General features: G+C 37.8%; 2 protein-coding genes across 2 annotated transcripts; both read left to right on the top strand.

Moving 5' to 3' along the window:
* Positions 1–3,682: 3,682 nt before the first annotated feature.
* On the top strand, positions 3,683–4,633 carry LOC103556895 (olfactory receptor 5AN6-like). Its single transcript, XM_008529199.1, has one exon. The coding sequence runs from the start codon at positions 3,683–3,685 to the stop codon at positions 4,631–4,633; it is 951 nt and encodes a 316-aa protein (XP_008527421.1).
* A 14,878-nt stretch (positions 4,634–19,511) lies between these two features.
* LOC103556894 (olfactory receptor 5A1-like) lies at positions 19,512–20,468 on the top strand. The gene has a single exon (XM_008529198.1). It carries the CDS (start codon positions 19,512–19,514, stop codon positions 20,466–20,468), a length of 957 nt encoding a protein of 318 aa, XP_008527420.1.
* The last annotated feature ends 2,048 nt before the right edge of the window (positions 20,469–22,516 follow it).

Genomic DNA, 22,516 nt, shown 5'->3' with positions numbered 1-22,516 from the left:
AATTACAATTCCACAAATATTTATTTCATACTGACATTGTTCAGTTCAGCCATTGAACTAAACCTCGGTGTGGTACGTTGTTACATTAATGGACACCAAGGAATCACATCTCCCTATATCTCTGACCTGGTATATTTCCCCTCCACATTTATTCTTTGCTTCACTATGTGACTTGCTTTGGCCAATGAGATGTCAGCACATGTGATGCAAGCAGTGGCCTGATAAGCACTTCTCAGTGAGGCTTGCTCTCTTGGAACCCTGAGATCACACTTAGAAGAATCTAGGATGAAGGGCAATATGGAGAGTGAATCTCAGCCATCTTAGCCATTTCAGCCGTTCTAGATTAGGCTCAAAACAAGGAGTGAGGTCAGCTTAGACTATCCAGCCCCATCCAAGCCACCAGAAGAATCAGTCACATCCAGGTTCTAAGTGAACCTAATGTGAGGTCATCAGACAAAGTATCCAGTCAACCAAGAGAAACATGAGAAATGATAAATTATTGGTGTTTTAAGCCAGTAAGTTTGAAGTGGTTTGTTACACAGCAATTCATAACTGATATATTAAGTCTTAAAAATATAAAAATATATTAACTCTTGGCTAAAAGCCATCACTAGGTTCTAATGGGAAAACTCATAAAAGTAAAATAAGAACAGTGAGATTCTTACCATTCAGGAAAAATATTCAGTTGCAGTGGGAGCGTGGAAGAAGGAGTTTCACATTCATGACAGGGAAAGCTTTCCAGGGCAGGCAAGAAAATATGCCTTCCTTTGTACATTACATATTTCCCTCTTCATGTTAAATTGCCTCTTTTCTTTGCCTTCCTTTCTGAAAATGTATGAAAATCAATAAAGAGTTGTCCCAGGAGCCATTTGAAATACTTCTTTAACCTTCTTTCTACTGCTTCCCAAATGATAGCAGATGGCAAATATTCAACAACATCAAATTATTTGCTGAAAAACAGAGAAACATTTTCTGTGACTCACAAATAGTGATTTAATTTGGGCTTTATTATTAAAGAGAAATAAATGCAAACCATTTAGCTCATGGGATATGAAATTTTACTTAGGAAGTAAAACATTTTATCACATTAAATTAAGAAAGGAAGATAGAAAGCAAGAATAGGAGAATAATTCTTTGTTTCTTAACCAAATATTAAACTACTCTTGATACCTTATACTGCTGTAAGCATATGAATAATCTATTACTGCTGTTTTTCTCCAAAACCTTAGACACGGTGTTTCCATCATGAGCAACTGCTCGCCTGCTTTTATTTTCAAACTTCTAAATCTATTTTTACATAAATTTTATTTTTATATGGGATTCTAAAAACATTGTGCCTGCAGTAAATTTCCATAATAAAAAATTCTAGAAGAATGGTAAGTTTGCGCCTTAAAATGTTCAGTCTGTGTACTGCTCTCGCTATTGTCCCCTTTGCTATCACAGGTGACAAGATTGCACTGGTGCTTCTGGGCCAGCCCACCCATTTCATATGCCTGAAGAAAAGTGAGGAAGCAGTATCTATTCTACTATTCTGGGCCTCCTATTTTTAACCACAGCCAATGATTTCGATTGTTTCATGTTTGGTCTTGAACGGACAATGAGAAGTGAAAACAGAAAACAAAAGGAAACGAAGTAAAAATAACTTTAAAAATCTATCTGAAATATTCTTTCTATTTTTCTAGTTATATAATCTTTACTACTGGGAGTTTTAATCATCATCACCATTATCTAAACACTTTATTTCATTTTCTCTTATCAGCAAATTAGAAAAAATATATTACAAAGTATATTTTACCATTTCTACTGTGATTAAAAAAAACCTTTTTATTTAAAATATGTCAAGGGATATAAGGATCAAAAACAAGTCAGATTCACTGAAAGCATTTTCTAAAATTTGAAAAATAATCTTATGGCCTCAGGATCTCCAGAGTTCATGTATCCTCACGACATACATGACAAAATATACCATAGATCTACTATGACAATTAGTGTTTCAAAAGAACGCTTTGTTTAATTTCTTGAAATATAAATTCATTGTAAATTCAACTGATAGAATCTTTCTATCCCTATTGAAGGTGTTCTAAGCATATAAACATATGCTTCAGATCTTACTGTAGAAACATAGTGTGGATCTTGTGGCCTCACTGGGGACATTAATAGATAGAATTGAATCAGTAAAATTTTCCCTTTTCAAGTAGTTAAATACTTCTCTTTTTTGGGTGTTAAAATAGTGTCTTATAGTATTAGATCGCTCTTCTTTCAATGTGTTTTTTCTACCATGATTATTGCTCCTTTAAGTGTAAAAAAAGTCCCTATGATAAAAGGAGAATAGCTATAATTATCTCATTCTACAGATGAGGAAATTGAAGACACAGAGAAATTAGAACAATGCAGGGACAAAGCTTGGAATATAGAGTATATATCACTAGACCCAAATGCTGCAGTCAAGTTTGATAGTCTTAATATTAAAATATTTTGAAAATTTTAGTGTTATCTCTTCTATAACTTCATACACCAACTTAGCAAAGAGAAAATTATTGGTTATTTTTCCCCAAATTAGCCTAAGAATGAAATCAATAAAAATGCTATTTTATTTACCTGAGTTCACCATAAAGATCTTCTGAAGACATAAATATAAAAACTATCAAAATAATCTCAGAGTGGAAATATAATTTATTAATAAAATATAATTGTGAGCAATTATAAAGTATTACACAGGACTGGACAGATGACACATGGACTGATAAATTAAAAATGGAGCAGAATAGGGAATCCATAAACATCTTCATTATAGAATTGACTTTAATAAATGGAGAAATCATTCAATTAATTTTTTTGGGACAAGTGGCAATCAGTTTGGAAAAACAAAACCAAATAATCTCAGATTTATACCTCACACTATGCACTAAAATGTTCCAGAAATTTTAAATGTAAATGTAAAAATACAAATGAACTAAAAGAAAATATAGGAAAGAGTCTTCTTGGATTGTGTAAAGACATCTTTTCCAGTGTAATACCAAGGCCAGGAACCATAAATATCACAAAAAATTGAGCACTTAAAAATAAAATAAATCTGTGTAGCCAAATACAACATAAATAATATTGATAATAAATGTAAACTTGGAAAATATTTAGCAAAATGTATGAGGGAGAAAGAGTTATCTTCCTTCATATATAAAGAGCTCCTTCAAATCAGTGATAAACAACCTACTAGAAAGATGGGCAAAATTATATGTGAGCAAATCAGTAAAGTAAATTCAAATAAAAAAACAATGAAATAATTTTTTTACCTGTAAGATTGTCAAAGATTAAAGCAAAATAATTATGGGCAGTGTTGATAATGAGATTGTAAGGTATATTCTCATAAAATCTTGATACTTGTGTAAATTAGTACCAATTTTTAGACAACAATTTGGCAACATCTGTGTGTGTGCATCTGTATGTGTAAAAAAGTTTGCAAGAATATATCACAAACTATTAAGAGTAGTTGGGAAACGGGATTCCCAATGGTTTTTAAAAACATTTATATAATGTTTTATATTGTTAAACAAGTTATCTTGACTACGGATAATTTTTTATCCAAAAACAAGAAACTATATTCAAAACAAGTAAGCTTCATAATATTAAAATAGTCCATCATTAACCTAAGGGTCTTTTTGCAGATTGAAGAAACTTCAAGACAATGGCTGGAGGAAGGAACAACACAACAGTTGCCAAATTCATCCTTTTGGGATTCTCAGATTTTCCCAAGCTCAAGATTGCTCTCTTTACAGTATTCTTGGGGACTTATCTCTTGACAGTGGCCTGGAACCTGAGCCTCATCATCCTGATTAAGATGGACTCCTCCCTACATACACCCATGTACTTCTTCCTCAGCAACTTATCCTTTATAGATTTATGCTATGTTACCTCCACAACCCCCAAAATGCTCTCAGGCTTCTTCCAGAAGACTAAATTCATCTCCTTTGTGGGGTGCGCCATACAATACTTCTTCTTCTCTAGCCTAGGTCTGACTGAGTGCTGTCTCCTAGCAGCCATGGCTTATGATCGATATGCTGCCATTTGTAATCCTCTTCTCTACACAAACATCATGTCCCCCACCCTCTGTGAGCAGATGGTGGTTGCAGCCTATATAACTGGTATCTTTGGCTCATCTATCCAACTGTGTGCTTTACTTCAGCTCGATTTCTGTGGACCAAATATTATCAACCATTTCTTCTGTGACCTGCCTCAATTATTAGTCCTATCGTGCTCTGAAACTTTTTTCCTACATGTTATAAAGTTTGTGATAGCAGTGATTTTTGGTCTGACATCTGTCATAATCATCATGATATCTTATGGTTATATTGTTGCCACCATCCTGAAGATCAGCTCGCTTGAAGGCAGGTCTAAGGCCTTCAACACCTGTGCTTCTCACCTGACAGCAGTGACCTTTTATTTTGGATCAGGACTCTTTGTCTATATGCACTCCAGCACTGATAGTTCTCTGGGTTATGACAAGATGGCATCAGTCTTCTATACAGTGGTGATCCCCATGTTGAATCCTTTGATTTATTGTCTCAGGAACCAGGAAATCAAAGATGCCCTTACTAGGTGTAAGAAGAAGAGAATATTTTCCCATTGTCACAGTTAATTAAACGTCTGGTAGGCTAGTGACTCTGGTGACTGGAAGTTTCTAGACTATGCAAGGGAAATGTATTTAACACTATTCAACCTCATTGAAGCTCTGGCAGGATTGCAAGTGAGTCAACCCATCTAAACCCCGGACTGGCTTAATGCCATGTAAATCCTGTGTCTTCTTTGAGTCTTGACAGTTGACGCTCCTCTCTTACGTCAGCAATGACCTCGCAGAGCAGTTAATATATTAATTTTTATATTTCATTTTCTCAGTGTTTGACCCTTACATACTTTTTCAGAACTTCAGACTATAGGCTACAGAGAATGCGACCAAACACAAGGCCAACAATCTTTCTCATACACGACATTGCAGGCAGAACAATGACTGCTTTGTCTTGGACTTCAAACTCTCTGGGTGCTTAGGCAAAATTCACTTGATTGAAGTGTAGATGTGGAGAGAAGTATAACTTTAGACTTTGACCTAACTTCCCTGCCAAGGAAATCTGTCATAAGGAGTTTGATCTAGGGTTTGTTTTCTAGGTTTTTATTTTTAGAACTCAACATCAATAATTTGTAAGTGAATGAACAAGAGGATTTCTATGATACTATCCTGACCTGGAAGAGCTAAAATACAAAGGAAAGAAGTGATCATTTGGATTCTAAAACATTTTGGAAAGACCACATCTCTCTTATTATGGCAGACTGTATAGCATAGATGTAACCACTACTGCAAAACAACTAAAGACGTTGGCCAAAACATTTTTTTAGAAAATATCTTTAAATACATTTCTGGGCAGACAAGAAAAGAAAAGAAATCTCCAGCATCCAAATATAAAATAAAATCAAGGATCCTAAGAGTGAAGGCAGCTCTGAAGAGGACATTCACATTGCAGGAATCTGCTGAACACTAGTAACATCAGGCCCATATTCTGACAGGCACACGAGCCTTGGGGAAAGGGAGACCAAGCCTAGGGCTGCCTGAGAGTTTGACAGGAGATCCACACATACATGTGAGATTCCAGCGTTAGAGGAAATTAAGGAAAAATGTCCGATCTCACAAAAAGGAAATCTTGACTCTCTCAGGCTTCATGCTGGGTATGGGGAAAAGTAAAGTGAGAATTTGTAACCACACACCCTAATGGAGGCTTTTGGTCTGAATTCACACTAACTATGCAGTTCAAGGAATCTTTCACTGAGAATTTATTTTAAAGTAGTCCCAGGTTGGTAGTACCCTCAAGTACCAATGAGAAGTAAATGCAAATTCTCTCTTAAGATTCTTAGGAAAGAATCTGAAACCCAGACTCAAATAACTCCCCCAAATAACTTTCTTTCTTTCTTTTTTATTGGAGTAACATTGGTTTATAGCATTATATAAATTGCAGGTGTATATCATTATATTTCAACTTTGTATAGACTACGTCGTGTTCACCACTAAAAGTCTAGTTTCCATCTGTCACCTTGCAAATGTCCTTATTTACCCCTTTTGCCCTCCCCCCACCCCACTACTCCTCTGGTAACCATTAATCTGTTCTCTGCATCTATGTGTCAAATAACTTTCTAAAGGAAATCAGGTTATCTAATTCCCAAAATACACAAGGAAACAAGATCTTATAGGTGAAAGCCAAGAAGACACAGCCATGTCAAACTTATAAAAATGTCAAGAATGGCAATTGTCTCAATACAAACATAAAACAGGTGTGACTGATATGTTCAAAAATAAGAAGAGGAATTGAAAACACCTTCAAAGACCAGGAGAATGAAGTTTACTGAGGATGTCTGCCTCTGGCAATATGGTGAATTATATATACCTAAAAGAACCTCCTAACAGAAATACTTTATTTGAAATAAAATCACTTTTTAAAAGCATTTCCACTTCACTTAATGCAAAGGTTGAAAAAGCTAAGCCCCAAAATGAAGTGAAACCAGGAATGTAGGGAAGTAAACTAGTGCTAAAAATGGCTTTCATCTTGGAGAGTCCTGCTGAAAACTGGAGACCCTGAGCTTCTACTATGTGGACTGCATTGGCTCAGAAGACAAACTCAAGGCATGCCCCAAGTGGTCTTGATGAATAAGTGAAAGGCAATAGAATATAATGGAGTATATGAGGAAACAATTTGGTTCAAAACCAATTCGGCCTGGCCTTGTTTTTCCAAAAAGGCCTGATGTGGCCTGTTGAGCATGCATTGTACATTTGTTTTAAACGTTTTTGATATCTCGAAGACAAGAATGATGCCCTTAAAGATAGGGATGTAGCTTCCCTCCATATAGGCATTTCTTTAGGGATAAGCATCTCTTCCTGGAAAGTAAAGTTTAATTACCAACCTGCTGTGCTCACCTTGTGACCAGCTAAGCACCTTGTGACAGTAGGAAAAGAGATATTCCTGTCATATGTGATGTACGCTCTTTGTTCTAAGATGGTATATAACCACTCTGTACACCCCACTTCTTTGGTGTACTTCCTTCCTTGAGGAAGGAAGCCCCTGGGCTATAGTCCTCAGACCTGGTTCATATAATAAACACATCCCAAATTTGACTTATAGATTGATTACGGATTATTTGCCTTGGCAGTCTGGAAGGAGATCTGCCCATAAAGCCAGAGGGCTGACTCTGAGGGTAAACAAGGAAGAATTCCCACAGATCATGTTCAAGAACAGAGAAAGCAGTTTATAGTAATAAATAAATAAATAAAAGTACCAACCTCCATACAGAGTCAATCTCCCATAACTGAGAACCAGCAAGGAGAAAAATCATCCTTATAAACAGACCTGCAAAATCTTCAGATATTGGAATTATCAGTAAAAGGATAAAGCAGATAGGACTAGCTATGGTGAAACACAGATTAAATCACCCCAGGAAAGAGATATTCTCTCCTCAGAGGAAGGAATACTGAGAATATGTCAGACACCTGGTGAGTTAGAGCATTGAAAACTGGGGAATCAAAAGGAAGAGGCTTTACCATTTGCAACAGCTTGGATGGACCTTACAGGCATTTTGCTAAGTGAGATGAGTCAGACAGAGAAAGACAAGTACTATCTGACCTCACTTATATGTGGAATCTAAAAACAAACAGACACATAGATACAGAGAACAGATTGGTAGTTGTCAGAGGTGAGGGGTGAGGCATGGGCAAAATGGGTAAATGTGGTCAAAAGATACAAATTTTCACTAGTAAAATAAATTAGCCATGGGGATGTAATGTACGGTATGGCAATTATAGTTACTAATACTGTATTGTATGTTTGAAAGTTGCTAAGAGAGTAAATCTTAAAAGGTCTCATCACAAGAAAAAAATCTGTAAATATGCATGGTAATGAATGTTAACTAGACTTATTGTAGTGAGCATTTCACAATATAAACAAATATGGAATCATGTTGTACACCTGAAATTAATATAATGTTGTATATCAATTATATCTCAATTAAAAAAAAGCAGAAGGAAGAAGCTTGGTATATCCATACAGTGGAATATTATTCAGCCTTAAAAAGGAATGAAGTACTGATGCATGCTACGATATGGATGAACCTTTAAAATATCATGCTAAGTGAAAGAGCCAGTCACAAAGGACCACATATGGCATGAGTCCATGTTAATGAAATCTTCAGAATCAGAATAGGCAGACCTACAGAGAGAGAAAGCAGATTAGTGGCTGCCTAGTGGTGGGATGAGGGGTTGGAGAGGAATAAGGAGGGACTACTAATGGAGATGGAGTTTCTTTTGATGAAAATATTCTAAAATTAGATTGTGGTAATGGATGCAAAACTCTGTGAATACACTAAAAGTCACTGAATTGCACACTTTAAGTGGGTGAATGTTATAATATGTGAAGTATATCTCGATAAAGCTGTTCAACAAAAAAGAAGCTGAAAAGTGCACAGCACCAAAGGCAACACTCTTGGGAAGGTATCATTTCTGTGGTGGGTACTCCTTAGAGATTTAGTAATGAAAGAGAAAAGGAAGTGAGCCATGGAAATTAAAGGTTCTGAGAAAATAAAAAGTCAAGTGAAACACTCTGTTCCTGAGTGAAATCTCTGTTCCTGAGTAAAGTGACCATATATGAAAGAAACTGCCCTTCCTTAAACCAACAGAAGAGGACACATTTAAACTAAGAAATCCTTAAACTTATGAACTTGTTTGATTCCTGCATAGCCCTGCACAGTCGCAGACCTCAGGCTCTGGTAGAACCATAATTGACCAAGACTACCAGGATTCCAGCAATTCCCCGACCTGTTGTGCTGTGGCATGGTCTAGATATATCACTCACCAACAAGACATATACTGGACAACTCAATGTTCTTGGGACAGAACTGAACCAAATTAGGAATTAAGGAGAAGAGTGGCAGCCCCTTTGGTCACAAGTGGAAATGAGATTTGCCATAGGTGTCCTTGAAATAGCCATTTCGTTTTGTGCATTTAAAATATGGCTTGACTTGTACCAATTAGACTTACACATGAATTGTCAGAAATATATTACATGGCAATGGAGATGACCAAACTAACCAATGAATTTGAAGTGGCAAAAAATGGAACATTATAAACGGAACGGTCTGTCTACTGAGACACCAAAATGTGAAATCCTGTTAGACTTTTATTAACCAGTAGAGGGAGATCCATCACAAGACTCTACAGTAACTGAGAAATTAACACAGACAAGGAGGGCAGTGGGCAGATCTGACTAGTGATAGTGATGATACTGACGTTAGTATGTGTAACACTGTGCAGTTTATAGCCACAAACATTTGGTCTTTGTGGCAGCTTGACTATGAGCCCCTCATCTTATACATGAAAAAGAAGAACCTCAGCCAGGTCTTGCTGAGGTGACCTGGTAAATGAGCAGCAGATGAGGGACAAGGCATGCATCTTATCAGCGACACTCAAAGGGATAGAATATTCACAACTCTCCCACAGTGGTCCAAATAGGATACTCTTTTTCCCAAATCATTGCCACTTTAGCTGGGATTATCCCTTCGTATATCGTGGCATGCATGTCTGAGAAAGGCTGAAAACCTCCATTTCTGCTTTGTGCCAAGGAGATATGAATACTTCTCTTAAAAGACTTCTTTTTATCCTGAGGGTTCACAACCTCTTAGTCAGTCCCTTTTATCTTTGGATTAAGATAAGAAAATTCTGTCTTAGAAAATTTCTCCTTGAACTAAGCAACAAGTTCTTTCCAAGTAACTTCAACCTATTACTTCTTATCTTCAAAGAGGACATTAAAATGTCCTCCCTCCCTACTTTGTAAGATACAAGAAAGAGGTGACATTCTATTTGAAGAGGTAGGTGGAGCTAATCAACTCCAATATCCCCTCTTGCCCTGTTTAGGAGGAAGCCAGTAAGCAGAAAACCCAGCTACACTGTGCTCAGATATCTGACCTACAGAGCTGTGAGATAATGTATATCTACTGTTTTATGCTGCTAAATTTGTGTTAATTCATTATACAGCAATAGGAAACTAATATCCTCATTGCGTATTTTAGTTTCCTCTCTGTAATACTACCCCTCCAAATTTTGCAGCTGATATCCTGATGAAGCTATTTTTTTTTAAAGTTCCTTTGTAGAAAACTTGTCCTATTCAATTCAGGAAACAGACACTGAGCATCTATTGGATGCCAGGCACTGGAATTCAAAGGTAAATAAGAAGTTAAAACCCTAAAAGACCTCAAAGAGAAATAATGCAAGTAGACACATAACTGTTATCTGAGTGGGAAAGTGATGGAAGTCACAAGGAATAACAAGTACAAGCTATGAGTGTTCAGAAGACAGAGAAATCATATCCTGTTGAAGATGTCAAGAAAGGTTATCTTGAGACAACTGTGGGGAATTTGGGCATCAAGAAGAAGTTCAGGAAGGATTTTATGCAGCAGAGAATGTCTTTGTGGGGTTGGAGGCCGCATTTAAATAGCTGATATCATCAGCGAGCTAAGTCTGAGAATAGTACTAGGAAAAGAAGAAAATAGTGAAGGATGGTAATACAAACCACTTGAGTGAGGGTGGTGGACTCATGAACTTGGGAGAGTCAGAGGAACAAGTGGTTATGAAAACCAAGAACAGATTCACTTAGAGTTGCAGAGTAAAAACAGGAAGTTTTGGTAAAGGGAAATATTAGAGTTTGAGATTTTAGAATTAAGCAATTTCTCATGGTAGTGAGGTCTAGAATGGGGCTGCCAAATCATGTGACTGAGATGACATAGAGTTTGAAGTCAGTGGTATAGAGGTCAAGACAGTGCACAGCTAGGTAATTTGGAGAAACAGCAAACTTGAAACCATCTTACTTATCTTCTGATTGCCCTTAAACATAGAGAGCTAAAACAATGTTGACTTGAGAAGCATGCAGAAGAATGAGATGATCACAGTGAGGTGAGGTCAGCTCAGAAATATTTCTTGCATTATTGAACTGAAAAGTTGGTCTTGAGGAGAGGCAATACATAGGTAAACAATGGGTCATTCCTTGGCGTTTCTTGTCATATGGGGTTGCCTGTTAGCTGATTACCCAAACCCATTGGTAATCAACTTGAGAAGAGTAATGTCTTGAGAACTCAACCAAACATATAATATAGGCAGCACACAGAGGGATGCTATTGCATTGTTTTTTTCCCTATCTCTCTGTCTGCCACATCTGATATAATTTCAAAACTAATTTTAGATTTTTAAGAATAATCAATGAACAGATGTAAAATAAACAGAAAATTGACAACCCATTGTTGTCTTCTCATCTCTTCCTCTCTTGCCTCCCCAAACCATCAACATCCACATAAACTGAAGTGTCCCCTATTCTTCTGACTTTTTGTGGCCTCTTGTAGACAATGCTTTTCCCACCATCTGGGATCCAGCTGGATATCCCTTTCCAGTGAACATTCATCATTCCTACGGCCTGCCGCCAATCACAGCTGCCTTTCCTTGAAGTTGATCCTTACTGACAAAATGCTACTTTTAGGATCAAGCAAGTTCAAGGTGGTTGTGCATTTCCCAGGTCACATCAGCTCTGGATCATTTTCAGGTCTATTTTAAGGGACAACTTAATGTTGCGATGCATGACAGTTAATTGGATGCATGATTCCTAATGTCTCCATGTTTGTCCGTGTTCCTGGTCTCAGAAAAGCTTCTTTAGGAAAGGCTTAGGCTTTCTCAGCAGCAGATACCACAGCAGTGTGGCTTCCCAGAAAAGGACCTACCCCTCCCATCACTCCAAACAGGACTAAAGGATCAGAGTCTCTTTAAAGAATACATAATAAACACTGTGTGTGGAGGGCCACATCTGCCTAACACATGTGGTTAGGCAACTATTTTCTAGGTTTTACTATGCTGGTTTATAGATCTCTTCTAAGACTGAAAACAGATTTCAGAGAACAGTTTCTCCATTTACTCTGGATTCAGAAAAATAAATAAACTTCTATGTTATTTTCAGTGAGCTAAAAGAACTATTTACAAAGGCAGACAAGACCAGCTTCCTATAACTTTGTCCTCTGTGCCACCCTCTTGCCATTACCACTTGCCTCTGTGTTCTCACACAGGCTTCCTTCATCTTTCGTGATTGGTGCAGGTTTAAATTCTGGCTTTGCCAATGACTGGTTTTGATCTGGTGAGCAGCCATGACCGAGAAGGACTGCTGCAGGATAGCCCTCTCCATGGCCTTTCCTTCAGTCTCCAAATTGTTCAAGTTTCCCCAATCTTAAGCATTATTTCACTTGACATTTCCAGCCACTGTACCTACTTTTGCATTTCATTCTCCTCTTTCACTGCTAAACTGGCATCTCAGTTTCTTCACCACCTGGCTGTACTCAAATCCCCCCTTCACCCCCCACTCCAGACACCCCATCTGAGATTGATGGGCTTCTATTGAAACTGTGCTAGGAAGATCACCTTCCTTCCTTCTTGCCACATCCAATGACCTTTTGTTCATGCTTTTTCCTGATTTCCCTGCCATGTTCACGAAGCATCGCTGGGTGCTAAGGGCTTTGACGGTCAGGATAAGGAATCTGGATGTCATCAGGCTATTGATGAACAGTAACCAACTAGTGAATATTCTTGAGGAAGGAATCACATGATTGGATCTGTGCTTCAGCGAAGTCCCTCTGCAGGTTAAGGAGGAAGGATTGAATTGAAGTGAACCTAAAGGCAAAAAGACCAGTTAGAAGATAGTGGCAGATCATGAACAATCAGGTTAAAACTGCCTGACAAATAGGGACTGGAATGGCAATGTCACAAAAGAAGGACTTGATTTTATTGTTGACATTTTTATTATGCAAATATCAAAGAAAGAGAGTCCTTTCTGAAATTTTGCCTGAGGAAGGAAGGAAGGATATGGGGAAGAAGAGAGGCAGGAATTCTTTAAAACACCACAGTCATCCATCACCTTATCCTTACACCCTTCACTCTGCAGTAAGGAGTAAGAAACAAGAGGTTTGTTTTGTTTTTATTATGATTTTTTTAATCTAGAAAAGATTAATTACATACAAACTACTGCATTGGCCACGGTGATCCTTTCCCCAATAACAAGCCTTAGAGAGACCTCAAGAATGTAGGTGTAAGGGCAAGAGCTGGGAATTTGAGGAAGGGGTAGAATATGTTTAGCTTCACAGTGGGAGACTATGGCCCTGGTAGAAGAGAAGTGGGTGGGATTTGGGAGTGGAGCATGGAAACCGCAGCAGAGTTTTCTCATCTGGATGCAAGTTGAAGAGCTGCCAATATAAGCAGGGCGCGGCCTGCATCTTCACAAATCCTTGAAAGAAGCCACAGTGTCCTGTGGGTTTGCACAATGCCCACTTCCTTCTGTTTCTTGCATGTCCCTCCCTAAGACACACAAATAGGCTTCAAGTCTTTTCAAGTTGGAGACTTGATAAATTATAAACAAAACATATACCCGAGGGGAATCTGGCCCTAGTCAAACAGCGAAAGGTTGTTTAGTTTTTTAACTCACTGTACATAGATCTTTTGAAAAATGAGGTCTATCAGGTGATTTTTTTCACCATTGCCATCCATTTTTCCTGTCCTTATGGAGGCAGTGGGGTGTAGAGGACTGAGTGTGGACTTTAGATTCTGGAAGACCTGAGTACAAATTCCAGCTTTGCCACAATCTCTCTGTGTGACCTTTGGCAAGCACTTCTCCAAAATTCCATTTTCTCATCTGAAAATGTGCTTTAAGAATGCTTTCCTTTGGGAGCTACTTTCCTCTGTGAGGATATTATGAAATAAAGTATGAAAAGGCCCAATCCACACAACCAAAACTGGTAGTACCTCTCTATCTTCTTTCCTTTCTCTCAATTTCACAGAATCATAGAATCTTAGAATTTTAAGGAAACCATGAGGTCAACTAATTGAGACTGTCTTTTTTTTATAGCCTATTTCTTTTATTTTTTCCAATTTTATTGAGATATAATTGACAGATAACATTGTATTAGTTTAAGGTGTACAACATAATGATTTGATATATGCATATATTGTGAAATGATTACCACAGTTAACATCCATCACCTCACATAGTTACAAATTTTTTTCTTGTGATGAGATCTTTTAAGATCTACTTTCTTAGCATCTTTCAAATATTCAATACAGTATTGTTAACTATGGTTGCTATGCTGTACATTATATCCCAAGAACTTATATTAACTAGAAGTTTATGCCTTTCGACTACCTTCACCTATTTCCCTCATCCCCTACCTCACTGCCTCTGGCAACCACCAATCTATTCTCTGTTTCTGTGTTTGTATTTTTCTTTTTTTTAGATTCCACATATAAATGAGATCGTCATTGTCAAGTATACTATCTTCTTACTTACTTCCAGTGATGGAGAATTTGCTCCCTTCCAGGACATCCATTCTACCTTTGGACTACCTTGTTGTTTTCCTATAATGCCTCTCCCTCTCTCTGTCTCTCTCTCTCTCGCCTACTTAGTCCTAGTTTCAACTCTTACAGTTATCCAAAAGATATTCTTACATTGAAGAAGTCCTGTGAAATATCCAACGTTTTATGAAGGTAACTGCTGTTGATGAAATAGTTATGTATTTTGAAGCCAAAACCACTCGTGACTTTTACTGCCTCTAGGGGTATGTTATTGGAAGCAGACCAGGGATTTGGAATGTAATGGAAGCAGGGCCAATGGAAATCAACTCCCCCCAGCCAAAGCTGGCGTTCTCTTTACTCCCTAGCCCAGACAGCCAGCCAAGTTGCCGATAGGAACTCTCTGGGACACACCATTTCCCACTACCTAGAGAGATCCAATGGTACCTAGGAGTGAACTGACCTTCTGCATAACCTCATCAAGTTTCTCCTTTGGTGACTGATTTAAAGTACCTATGCAAATTTTACTTATTTTTTTGGCCAAGACCAGTGATCCAGGTGATAGCAGCGATGGGTTTTGTTCTAGCTCCAAGCACCTGGTGTTAGCCATCTGATTGAAACCCAGAGTTTAAGGAGTTGTAGGTGAGTTTGCCCTTTGCCCTTCTTTAGGAAGAGTTACTGGTGGATCCTAGAATCATAAAATGGGAGAGTCGGAAAGACCCTTGAAGGAGGGGAAGGTGGAACAGGTAAGATGCTGGGATCCTTTCTCCCTAATGCTCTGACTTTAATAAGAAGAGCTGGACTTGACCTATTTTATATTCTGGAATTCTGCAGAAGATTTTGTTTTTAAAAATGTTCTGCTATTTACATATGGAAATAAGGAAGGAAAGAAAGAAGGAAGGAAAGTGGACTAGAAAACATTGATCTAAACTTCTCTATTTATTGTATACAGTAGATGAGAAGTTAGGATTCAGAAAAGCAAATAATTTTTCCCAAGGTCACACAGCAAACAGGTAGGAGGAACTGGAACTGAATCAGAACTCTTTTTTTTTTTTACCTTCAGGCTAGTGCTTTTTATGCTATTCTAAACTCATGAATGCATGCATGTGTGAGTGTGTCTGCAATAAAAAAATCCCCTGGTTTCCTCAGATCCTCTTTAGCTACCATTGAGCCTCCAGGTTTTGGAATAAGGCACAGCAGAAAAGGCTACTCCTGGAGAATGAGGTACAGGATCTAATTTCACCTCTCGTATTAACCAACTGTGCAGACAATCCACTCTCTCTCTTTTAGCTTTAGTTTTATTATCTATAATGGAGAAAGTCTAAGATAACTGGTTTCTACCTATGATATTCTATTATTTTATTATTTTAGGTACATCCCAAGAGTTTTCTGAACATCCATGCAGTATTTAAAAATAGGACGGGTCCAATGGTCTTGGGATTAGGGCAAGTTTACCGTGTCTATATATTAAATATTTTATAACCCTTTATTGAGCCAGTCCACAAGTATCCATTGGGAACCTATCACGTGCCAAGGATTGTAACAGATGAGAATAAAGAATTGATGAAAATAGAAAACATATTTGTTTTCTTACATGCTAGTCTTTCTAGCTTTTCTTTATCCTACCCTACAAAGCCATCTGAACTGCAAATATCCTCTGCACCTCAAATATATCATTCATTTTGGAATTACCACATAAGAACTTCACCTCTTTATCTTGGTGTGTAGCTTCAACTTTGTTAAAATGTAAATGGACCTGCCCAGGTTGAGGAGAAGAAAATTCTTTACAATGATATTCAGAATTCAGGTTCCACATAACCACTCTTGTCCGATCAGTTGGGATGGGTAAAGGATCGCATCTGTTGAAGTTACACCTATAATATAGTCCTATGGATTGCCCAGACTCATGGCCAATTTCTTTTATAGCATTTGGGAAGAACAGACTCTGGAGTCAAAGAATCCGGGGTTTAAATCTTGGCTTAGTCACTATAACTCCTTGAGCTGTCATAACCTCAGTGAGCTCCTGGTCCATAATATGTGTCTTTTGGAATTATTGTAAATTGAATTCATTCAACAAACATTATTTTACGTCTAGTATGTGCCAGACACTGTATGAGGCACTGAGGTTATAATGACTTCCCAGACTTTATAGCTAAGGATATAGATAGAACAAGTCAGCAAACAAAAGTAAATACAAAGTGTGCTAATTGTTATGAAATAAGCCAAGATGTTGCTATAAATACTGGCAATAACATAAGTAAAGGGCATATGGCCAATGTAGCCATTATTATCGTGTATAACTACATGCACCTGTGTTGAGGCAGCAGGCGCTGTAGAGAGCAGATTTTGGGTTAGAGATGAAGAGACCTGGGTTGAAATCCTTACAGTGCTGATCATTTGTTAAGGAATAAAAATTATTTTTCTCTCCCAAACTTGATTTAGGTTATTTCATTTAATTCTCACAATCTATGTGGTAGTCCTATTACTGCCTCTGTTTTACAGTTGAGAAAAATCAAACGGAGATTTAAGAGTGATGTGTCAGCTTGACCAAGATCACACAGCTAGTGGCAAGGATATAAGGATTAGAGACCAGCTCTGTTTGACATCAAAGCCCCACTCTGGATGATGACAAATAACACAATGGATATGAAAATGCTGCATAAACTCAAACACACTGTAAAAATAAGTGTTGGTGGTTCTCAGACCATGGAAACTAAAATATATATGTGTGTATATATGTATATGTATATGGACATGTACATGTATATATGTATATATAATATGAAATATATTAATTCAATATATTATATATAATTATTACAAGAAAATCTAATGTGTGTCATACACTATTTCTATATCTTTACCACCACATAATCCAGGTCAAACTAAACAGATTATTGATATAAAATAATTGATAATTAGCTTTTATCACACTCTAAAAATGCAATAGATTATATATCATAGACTCTTGGGATTCAAATAGAAAAGAATCATGATGGATCTTGCTAAAATATACCTTTGATGATTACTGCAAATGTGAGAAATAAGGGTGACAGGGACTAATTGTCTGGCCATGTATGGTTTCTCTTCCCTGCCACTGAAGAATGAATGCTGCTGTTACATCTCCGGGGAGCATTTGTTTCTAAATCTGTCTCAATTCAAATCATTAATAGCTTTCTTCCTGGCATTTGAAGCAACTATCTAGTCTTCCTTCTCAGTCTGTTTTCACTCCCGTCCATCTTTCACACTGCTTCTACACTTCCACACTGCTCTCAGTTATATTATTAAACACATATTTGACAACCAGTTCCCTGTTTACAAAGAAAACAAGTAAAATTAAAAAAACAAAACTTTCATGTATTTCCTCTTGCCCATAAGAGAAAGGTCAAACTCCTTAACATGATATTTATTCAGCAAACATTTATTGAGCATCTACTACTGGTCTAGGTGCTTGGGATACTTCAATAAAAAAAAGAGACAAAAATTCCTAAAAATCCTGGTCTTTGTTAAGCTTACATTCTAGTGGAGGGAGACAGACAATCAATAATCAGCAAACCAATCAATTCTATGCTATGGTAGAGGTGATAAGTACTATCAAGAAAACAGAACAGAGAAAAGGGGGGGCATAAGTCCAGAAGTGGAGAGAAGGTTGAAATGAAATATGAATGTGCACACACATATAGGTAATTATATATACAGCATATGCAATTATATATACAGTATATGCAATTATATATATATATATGAAACAAATATCCTTGCCATCTTTGCTTTTGAAGGTTTTTCACTATTTCTCCACATCCCATTGTCTCTCAAAACTAGACTTCTATTAGCTTCCCTTAACCCCGTTGATTCTGTGCTCCTGCAATGCTGATTTTTTTTTCCCCCTGAGGAAGATTCACCCTGAGCTAACATCTGTGACCAATCTTCCTCTATTTTGTATGTGGGTCACTACCACAGCATGGCTGATGAGTGGTTTGGTCCTGGCCCAAGATCCAAACCCACAAACCCAGGCCTCCGACGTGGAGCATACAGAATTTAACCACTACACCATCAGGCCAGCACCCACACTGACATTTTAAGTTTCCTCAAACCCTGTGCTCTCCTGTGATTTTCCCATCTTTAATATAAACCTCTCTGAACCAACTGCCTCCCAACACCCTCACACAACAAATTTTTATCTTGTTAGCCCCTTATTCATTGTTGGACTCCTCCTCAAACGCATCTCCCTTCAGAAGCCTCCACTTTCTATCTCCAAGATCCAGGGCATTGTGCAAATACTTCTCCTAGAGGACCTGTCACATTGCTCTGTGATTTATCCGTTTCCAGTCTGTCCTATGCGTTACATTGAATATTTTGAACTTAATAATACTGTCTTATTACTTTCTATATTGTCCACATTTAGCTCTGTCAAACACATGGTGCAAGGTGTTTGATCAGTTGATAATATTTGTGCAAAATGAGTAGTAGCATTTCAGTGTTAAACCTTTGTATTTTTTTTAATCCTTTCTTTAATCTCTAAAGGGGATGCCAGTTTTTCACATCTCTATGTGCTTTACTCCACTGCTTTCAAGACAAAGAACACTTTGACCCCATAAAACCTGATCAGAACAAACTATGATGATAAGAAACACAAAATTGCCTCTCTGGGCATTTCAACTTTCAACGTACTTATTTTCTTAAAAAAAAAGACTAGAGTATCTAGTATAAATTTGAGTGGCTCAATAATCCAACAACAATGCGTGGAGCAACTGAAAAAATGGGGGGGGGGACATTTCGTCCTAGAACTATTAATAACTACCTCCAGTAAAGTGGTGACATTGACAGTAAAGGTGATGATTCAGATAATGCAAAAGTTCCAGTCTATTCTGGTGCATATCACTTTTGCATAAACAAATGCATCTTTTCAGGGTGACAATGGTCTCATAAAAGACCCAATAAATGCTGTAAAGGGAAATTCTCCATCAGAAGGAGATAGGACATTTGCCTTCCAGTGTCTCTTCTGACTCTGGAGTCTATGATTCCTTGACAGAACAAAAAGTTTTCTTCACCTGGATTTTCATTGTCCCAGGAATCTCCCTTTGGGGCTCTGAAGGCAGCAGAGAGAAGATATATAGCTATGGGAAGGAATACCAGCATGATGACCAATTTTATCCTTTTGGGATTTTCAGAGCATCTAGAGCTGAAGGTTATCCTCTTTGTGTTGTTTCTGGGGATCTATTTCATGACTCTGGCTTGGAACCTGAGCCTCATTATCCTGATCAGGATGGAGTCACACCTCCACTCCCCCATGTATTTCTTCCTCTGTAACTTGTCCTTTGTTGATATTTTATACACCTCCTCCATCACTCCTAGGATGCTCTGCGACTTCTTCAAGCAGCAGAAGATTATCTCCTTTGTGGGTTGTGTTGCTCAGTTTTTCTTCTTCATTGGGATGGGAGCCACTGAGAGTTTTCTTCTAGCAGCCATGGCATATTACCAGTATGCTCCTATCTCCAACCCGCTGCTCTACACAACCCTCATGTCGCCAACCATCTGTGTAGGTATGGCCATGACAGCATACGTTGGAGGATTCCTCACTGGATTAGTCCAAACCAGCTCCATATTCTGGCTCCATTTCTGTGGGCCTCTAGTCATTAACCACTTTTTCTGTGACCTGCTGCCTCTGCTGATCTTGTCTTGTTCCAGTACCTTCTTCAGCCAGGTAGTGAACTCTTTTGCTGTGTGTGCAGTTGGTGGGATATCAGCTCTTATTATCCTGATTTCCTATGACTACATTATTGCTGCTGTCATGAAGATCCATTCAACCGAAGGATGGATGAAGGATTTCAACACCTGTGCCTCTCATCTGACCACAGTGATTCTCTTCTATGGCTCTGGTCTCTTCTCATATCTCCATTCTAGTACTGGCTCCTCATGGGACCAAGATAAAATGGTGTCCATGTTCTATGGAGCTGTGATTCCCATGCTGAACTCCATCGTATATAGTCTGAGAAACAAGGAAATCAAAGATGCATTGAAAAAACTCAAGGAGAGAAAGAAGCAGATGCCCTCTCTTTGTCTTAGAGTTCCTTGAGTTAAGAAAAATATTAAGTTCTGCTATATGTAAACAGGCATGATAATAAGCAGCTCACAGAATCTGAGTAATAAATTAAAGAAGCTATTTTAAATAAGATCCCCAACCTACATGGCTATTGTACAATTAGGCTTAACAAAGGTTTGCTTTCTTCCCTTTACTTTTCTTGCCATAAACTGATAAAGTTTCAGTTTTGTTCATTTGCAATAGAAAATAAATATGCTTTTCCATGGCGTTCCTTAGCTTTATGGTCTCAGGTGTTGTGTCCAGGTTATCACACCTCAGAGACAACTAATGCATGGCCCCAGGACCATGAGCGTCCAATAGAGACCTCTCTACAGTAACACTGCTCATACTAATCCATTCACTCTTTTGACAAATTTTCTGTTCCCCTTGCCTTGGATTCTTACCTATCCAAGGGTTGATACTGACCAGGAAGGATTAGGGACCTGAGAACCCCAACTGAGCTGGGTTCAGCAATGGCTGCTCAGAGCCAGGAGAGAAATAGGGTATCTGTAAACCATGTGTGAGAAGAGCCAAGGGCCACCATTTTGGGGTCATGGGGTCCTGTAGGGCCAGACATAGGGGCCCAAACCAACAAATCCAAAGCTGTGAAGTCACAGTGAGCAAACAGCAGGGATAGGGTAAGTGAGAAGCCCTAAAGGAGAGTAGAGTACCATATGGTTAACCTTCATGGCTGAAACTTCCTAGTGACTGGGTAGAACCACCTGATTTAAGGGACAAGGTCAGGGAAGAGAGGCTTCTCTGGAAGCTCTGATTCCATATCTGCTCTCTAAACTAGTTCTCACTCATGGTCTTGTGTGGATATTTGACTCACTCTCTGTCCTCACCCCACCCGCAGTTTACTTCTACTTCATGTATTAGAGTTGTATCCTGTCTACTGTCTTCCTGGAATGTGATCTCAGCCTGTCCCATGATTCTGACATCCCTGCTTTCATTTTCATGCATTATCTTAGAAAGGACCCCATTCCATAACATCATCTGAGATAGGACAACAAAGTAAGTGAGTTGCAGCAGAATTTAATGTGGATTTTAAGTGATCTTGGATCCTATTTTACAAGATGGTTATTGAGCAAAGGACAAATATTTCTGAAGTCCTGCTTCTTTAATGATTATGTATATAAATCATGGAAAATCATGACAGCCAACCCTAAGTCACATCAGCTCTGTCTGTAACTATTTTGCCTCAATCTTCCTTTCAATTCATGCTGTTATTTGATCTAGCCTCTGACCACTTGGATTATTGGCAGTTTCTCGATGGGAGAGGCTACGACTTAGACTGAAGTTTCCTTTGTAAAATGCTGCTTGATCCTTTACTCCTCTAAACCATGTTAAAAGTTATTGCACGTGTTCCCATAACATCCTTTATTCATCTATCAGTACCTATGAGACTATATTATTTTTTCTTGTTTAGTTATCTTTCTTCTTCCCAAGTTGTTAATATCCTTGTCTAAACTGCTCTCTATGGTTTCCTTAAAGCATAGGATATTTATTCATTTATTAAACAAATATTTGTTAAGCACAGAGAATAAATATACCCAAATTCACTTCACAGACAACTTAGAGATTTTATACCAAAGGAAGGGATTAACATTTATTAGATGCTTTTTGTAAGCCAAGCATTGCTCCCAGCAGCTTTTAAAAATTGTTTTTCAATTCTATAGCATATGCACAGATTCCTTGTTAAAAAGGAAAATTAAAACACTACAGGTAAGAAAACATCTCCTTTAAGGTATAACCCTCAATTTTAATTCCTTTCTGTACTCCCAAAGAGGTAACAATTATTTATGTTGGTATGTAAATTTACACTTTTTCTGCATATTAATATTCATGTATGTACAAATAAAAATCATGTAATATTGTTTTATGTAGCTCTGTGTGTATTTACATAAATGGAATCATACTGAATGATCATTCCAGACCTTGATTTTTTTTCATTCAATCATTATTTCTTGGAACTCTCTCCATGTTATACACATAAACCTACCTCAGTCTTTTTAATTGTTTCATAAAATTGATATACTAAA

The sequence above is a fragment of the Equus przewalskii genome, chromosome 11, assembly GCF_037783145.1.
Source record: "Equus przewalskii isolate Varuska chromosome 11, EquPr2, whole genome shotgun sequence".
NCBI classification, from domain to species: Eukaryota; Metazoa; Chordata; class Mammalia; order Perissodactyla; family Equidae; genus Equus; species Equus przewalskii.
The sequence above is the reverse complement of the archived record's forward strand: the minus strand, read 5'-3'. Positions and strand labels throughout refer to the sequence as shown.

What these genes read in the sequence shown, in the direction of transcription:
- LOC103556894 (XM_008529198.1), top strand. Translation starts at nt 19,512, where the DNA reads ATGGGAAGGAATACCAGCATGATGACCAATTTTATCCTTTTGGGATTT.
- LOC103556895 (XM_008529199.1), top strand. Translation starts at nt 3,683, where the DNA reads ATGGCTGGAGGAAGGAACAACACAACAGTTGCCAAATTCATCCTTTTG.